At 36.7% G+C, this 6,000-nt stretch overlaps 1 protein-coding gene across 1 annotated transcript; it reads left to right on the forward strand.

Annotated features, from left to right (window-relative positions):
* The first annotated feature begins 792 nt into the window (after positions 1-792).
* Positions 793-5,539, forward strand: LOC120724231 (UDP-N-acetylglucosamine transferase subunit ALG13 homolog). The gene is made up of 2 exons (XM_040016322.1): positions 793-981; positions 4,504-5,539. Exons 1-2 carry the CDS (start codon positions 901-903, stop codon positions 4,747-4,749), a joined length of 327 nt encoding a protein of 108 aa, XP_039872256.1. The 5' UTR covers positions 793-900; the 3' UTR covers positions 4,750-5,539.
* Positions 5,540-6,000: the final 461 nt, after the last annotated feature.

The following is a 6,000-nucleotide window of genomic DNA, read 5'->3' on the forward strand; positions in this document are numbered from 1 at the left end:
TTTTTCATTTTCATTCAGCTCCCAGGTCTGTCAGATCCACAAGCCAAGATCTCATGAATATGTTCCAAGGTGAAACAAAGAGCTGACAGTCTTTGCAGTCGCTGCTCCACATTTGTGTTGAGCATCCTTCAGCTCTGCTTTTAAGTCTGGGCTAAAACCCCACATTTTCACTCATTTGTTGTAATATCTGTAACTCTACATGCCACCTTACTGTCCTCTGGTTATTGTTGACTCTATGTGTCTCTTTTGTTCTGTATTCTGTGCCAATTTTTACTTTTTTATAATGAAATCACATTCCTCTGTGTGTATAGGTGTCCTTGGGTCAGTTAAAGCACATGTATTTATGTGCTTTACAAATACATTGTTCTTACTCCCTTTTATATTGTTGTCTTTGTCACCATTATCTGCTCTCTGGATTCCTTATGACATAATAATTGTTTATTACGATAACCTGAAAAATGTTGAAATGTAGTCTGATTATACTATTGTCCTCATCATAATCAATATTATTAGTATAAATAATAAACATGGGACATTATGTTTGTGTTTCATGGTGAAAAATATGTTGAAAAACCAAACGATTCCTGGAATTATTAATATTTTTTCATTCATATCACCCTGCTCTTGCTTAACATTCCTGTCACTGAATCGACACCTTCCTGCATAAGCAGTAAACTGGTATTTTTCCATGCTGCAGCTCACACATACACACAGTACCCCTCGCAGAAACACCTCCGGTCCTATAGGTGGCGCCATGACGCGTTGTACGTCATAGCTGTGACGCCATCGGCTCTGAAGCGGAAGTAGCTGTCAGGGCTGCCGGTGCACGACGAAGATGTGGATGAGATGAAAACTGAAGTGCGTAAATTTAGAAAACCCGGGCAATTTCGCTGAGCAGACATGAAGACGGTGTTTGTAACTGTCGGCACCACGAGCTTCGACGAGCTGATTGAGAGCATCACTTCCTCTGAGGCCACTCAGGTGAGGAAAGTTACCTGAGGAGTTATTGAAGATGTGAATAGTGTGCAATGAAACCACTGAAATCAGCAGGGCATAGGCCGTAGAGCTTTTAAAATCTATGAGCTCCCTATTATTTTTATGCAGGAATACTTTTATCTGTGACCGATATAAGTGGGCTAAATGTGCTCTGTTATTGTGCGGACAACCTCCCAGTTTTATGTTTAAAAACCAAGTGGAAGTTATCTCTGGCCATCTGTACATGTGTTCACCGGTCAATTTATTAGGTAAACCTTGCAATGACTGGTTTGGACTCCCTTTTGTCTGCAAAACTGTCTTAAATCTTTATAACATTCACTTATAACATATAACAAGGTGCTGAAAACATTCCTCACATAGTTTTGTTCATATTAACATGCTGGCGTCACATAGCTGGTGCACATCCATGACGGGAATCTCCCATTCCAACATATTCCATAAGTGCTCCATTTGATTTAGATTTGGTGACTCGTTGTCTTGCTCAGGAAACCAGGCTGAGGATTATGTGAGCTTTTTAACACGGTGTTATATCCTGTTGGAAGCAAGCATCAGAAGATGGTACACTGTGGTCATAAAATGAAAGATATAGTCAGAAATAATACTCTTAGACTTTAAATGATAATCAGTTGGCACTGAGAATGCAAAGAAATATCAACAACACCATTACGCCAAAGGCAGCATGGAGCCGTGCTTTCATGATCCTACTGCTTGAATGTTCAAGCAGAAATCAAGACTAATCAGACCAGGCAACATTTTCCGGTCATCTGTTTTCCACCGTTGGGGAGCTCATGTGAATTTTAGTCACAGCTGCCTGTTCTTAGCTGATGGGAGTGGCACCCGGTGTGCTCTTCTGCTGCCCAGCTGTTATGTGTTCAAAGATGCTCATCTGCATACCTTGATTGTAACAAGTGGTTATTTAAGTTACTGATGCCTTCTTATGATCTTAAAGCAGCCTGGCTATTTTCCTCTAACCTCTGGCATCTACAAGGCATTTTTACCCAGATGTTCACCTAATATTTTCTGGGGTTTTTTGTTTGTTTGTTTTTTAACCATTATCTTATGGTTTTGTAAGAATATCACAGTAGATCAGACGAGTTGCTTAAATACTGAGACTAACAACAAGGCCACTTTCAAGTCAGTTAAGTCCTTTTTCTGATGCTCAATTTGAACTTCAGCAGGTTGTCTTGACCATGTATTCAGGCACGGAAACATGGTCAACACCAGTTGCTACCATGTGATTGGTAGATTGGATATTTATCTAATGAGCAATTGAAAAGGTGTACCTAACAACATTTAAAATAACAGTATTAATAAGAGTAGAATTTCATTCATGTGTGCAAAATAAAATACTGAACAATAAATATTTCTCTTCACCAAAATGGTCTCAGTATGTGCTACAGTAACTTAAATGTCTCTTAGAGCCCTAAATTTGCATTTTGTTTGATTTCTTTTTTAAAAAGGCGTTTGATACAATTGATCATTCTATATTAATGAATAAACTAGAGAGATATGGCATAAGAGGGATAGCATACAAGTGGATGAAAAGTTACCTGGATGAAAGATATCAATATGTCGAATTCATTAATGTAAAATCTAAGCAGTTGAAGGTAACTTGTGGTGTTCCTCAGGGCTCTGTGCTGGGCCCTAAATTATTTATATTATATATAAATGACATATGTAGTGTTTCCAAACTGTTAAAATGTGTATTGTTTGCTGATGATACCACTCTGTACTGCTCAGGTAAAAACTTAGAACAGCTTCTGACTACAGCGGAAAAGGAGTTAAATATATAAAAAAAACTGGTTTGATGTAAATAAGTTATCATTAAATATAAAGAAAACAAAATTGATTATTTTTGGCACTAGACAAATGAAAAATGTATCTAAAATAAGGGTTAATGGAATTGAAATTGAAAGAGTGTACGAAAATAAATTTCTTGGAGTGATAATTGATGATAAGCTGAGTTGGAAGTCTCATATAAACCACGTGAAAACAAAAATGTCAAAAACCATCGCTATTCTCTATAAAACAAAGCACGTCCTGAGCAAAAAATCATTATACACACTTTATTGTACTCTGTTGCTTCCATATATGACTTACTGTCTGGAGATATGGGGTAATGCATATAAAACGAACACTCTTCATATTTTCAAGTTACAAAAAAAAGCTATAAGAATTATAAACCAATCAAACTATATAGAACCAACTAACATTTTGTTTATTAATCTGAATACCCTGAAATTTTATGATTTAGTTGAATATAAAATGGCACAGATAATGTATAAAGCACAAAATAACTTGCTTTGCCCCAGTACTCAGAAGCTGTTCAAAGTCAGAGAGAGTCAATATGACTTAAGGGGAACAGATTTCTTTAAAAAAACAAGATAAGGACAAATATAAAGCAGAGATGTGTTTCTGTTAGAGGAGTTAACCTGTGAAATAGTTATGACAGTGATTTAAAAAGGTGTAGTTCATTTTCCTTGTTTAAAAACATGTTTAAAAATAGAGTAATAGAAAAATATATAAATCAAGAATGAAAAGAGCAAAAAGGAGAAAAAAAAACAACCTCTTGATTCTTTTGCTTTGATGTAGTTACTTATCTAAGGTGGAAAGTTTTTTTTTTCTTTGTTTTTTTTTTTTTTGTTTGTTTGTTTGTTTGGTTGGTTTTTGCTTTGTTTTATTATTTTCTTCAAGCCCTGTGTACAGGAGCTGCATACAAAAGATATTTTGTGAAAAGGGTTGGCGTAATAAGCAAATGCTTCAGCCAATACCTTTTGATTAGCCTTGTCTCATGCTTTCTTTCTTTATGGTAGATTTTTGTTCTGTTTTCACTGGGTTTTTTTTTGGTTTTTTTTCACTGTTTTCACTGAGATTTGAATTTGAATGCTAATCAATAAAATCAAAATCAAATCAAAAAAAAAAAAAAAAAAATCTCCCTTCAGCACCACAGTAATCATTTTGTCTTACTAATTTTCTAACAATATTGAAGAAATATAACTATAACGTGACAAAATATGGAACAAGTGAAGCGCTGTTCTCGAGCTTGATGGAAAATTAGCTGCCATTAAACAGGATGAGCAAATATTTATCAATTAATCCTGAACTACAACATGTACCATTATGTAGATTAATTAATTATAGGAAAATCTGTATAATAATAATAATAATAATAATAATAATAACAAATCCAGTATTCACAGCTTTTAAGTTGTGTTAGAGGTTAAAACACTGCACTGTGGTGATATAATGACATACGGGACTGTCTGTGTGCAGACAAAAGGAAATATGAAACCAAACCTGTGGCGCTCGCAGGTATCAAGTTATGAATAAGGTTCTCAGGAAACTAATTCAAAAAGGTGCCGCAGGTGGCTCACACCTGCACAATGTGTATATCATATGACTGAAAGATATTCCCTCTAAAATCTTTCTGAAGTCTAAAAATGCCAATAGTGTGTAAATTATTGATGTGAATTTGTGCTGCTTTCATACTATTATTTTCTCCCTCAGGCTTTAAAGGCTCGTGGATATGAGCGTTTGGTGCTTCAAGTTGGAAGAGGTTCAGTTCTTCCAGCTGCTGACAGCTGTCCACACATCAGACTGGAGGCTTTTCGATTCAAAAACTCAATAGCAGAGGACATCAGTCAGGCCGATCTCGTCATCAGCCACGCAGGTAGGGCGATCAGGTGTCCTACACAGCTAATGCACTCCCGTCCCACACATGGTGACAGTTTATTTCATTTTTATTATCTCTAGTTGCCCCTCGTGTCACAGCAGGAATAAATGGAGGAAAGAAGATCTGCAAATCTTGAGCCTCACTCAAGCATTTCTTGAATGACTCACAGGATGAGCCAGTGTTGTGTCGACACATAACTATTGTTGCTAGCGGCCTGTCACAAAAACAGATAATTTGTTCTCATTTCTTTAGTTCTAATTGAAAACTTGACATACCTCGACATGGTGTGCACTGTGTCCTTAAAAAAGTTTGAGTAAATGGCAAAGACCTGAGAGATGCACCTGGTCCATCTACTGTTCACTGAAGCCTCATTAGAAACGGTGTGGACGGGTGGCTGTTAGGAAGACATTTATAAGGAGGGGAAATGGAGAGAAAAGACTGAGGTGGAGCAAATTACTCAAGAACTGGACTGAAAATCAGTGGCAACAGCTTTTATGGAGTGATGAATCTAATTATGTATGCATATTTCATAAATCGCTTCATATATCATGGTTTTAAAAAAGAAGACAGTTTTTTTTGTTTTGTTTTTTTATAAAAATATCACACCAACATATAAGTATGCAGCCAGGATCCTGCATGACTCCACTCCAGCCAAATGAAGGTTAATCCACCAACCATTGCAGCTCTGATATGGATGTGGGCCCCGTGTGTTTAATGAACACAAGGAAAGCATGCGATAATTTTTAAGTGTTAAAAGACCTTCCCGGAAAACATAAGTCAAAGCAAAAGAAATGTTTCATCAGTGTACAAACACAAGACTGATGATTAATGGTGCAGCCGTACGAGGGCCTCCGAGTGGAGTTGGAGTTACAAACAGGAGGATATTCATAACAAAGCAGTTTTCAGACAGAGCTAAACGCTTTTAAAATATGACTGAAGACCAGGCCTTTTGCCTCTAGAGGCACTTGAAGCTGCAAATGACTGTTTCCTTTACAAGTTACTACTGTGTATCTGTTGTGTAAATAGATCGGTCTGTAAAGTGTCAGAATGGCTGTAAAAGGCTGGTAGGGATGGGGATTGATAAGAAATTAGCGATTCAGATTCCATTGTCAATATCAGTTATTAGATTCCTTATTGATTCTCATTGGCTCAGTTTTGAGAGTCACCACCATTGCTAAGCAGCAATAAAGAAATTACTTTCATGCAAAGTCGTTACTCATAAAGTAATTATTACACATATTACACTTACTAACATTTCCAAGGAATTAGACGACTTGGAACTGGTTTTCTACAAGAACCAGTTCCCATCCCATCCCATCCCCACAGATGGG

The sequence above is a fragment of the Simochromis diagramma genome, unplaced genomic scaffold (assembly GCF_900408965.1).
Source record: "Simochromis diagramma unplaced genomic scaffold, fSimDia1.1 OVJJ01000685.1, whole genome shotgun sequence".
NCBI classification, from domain to species: Eukaryota; Metazoa; Chordata; class Actinopteri; order Cichliformes; family Cichlidae; genus Simochromis; species Simochromis diagramma.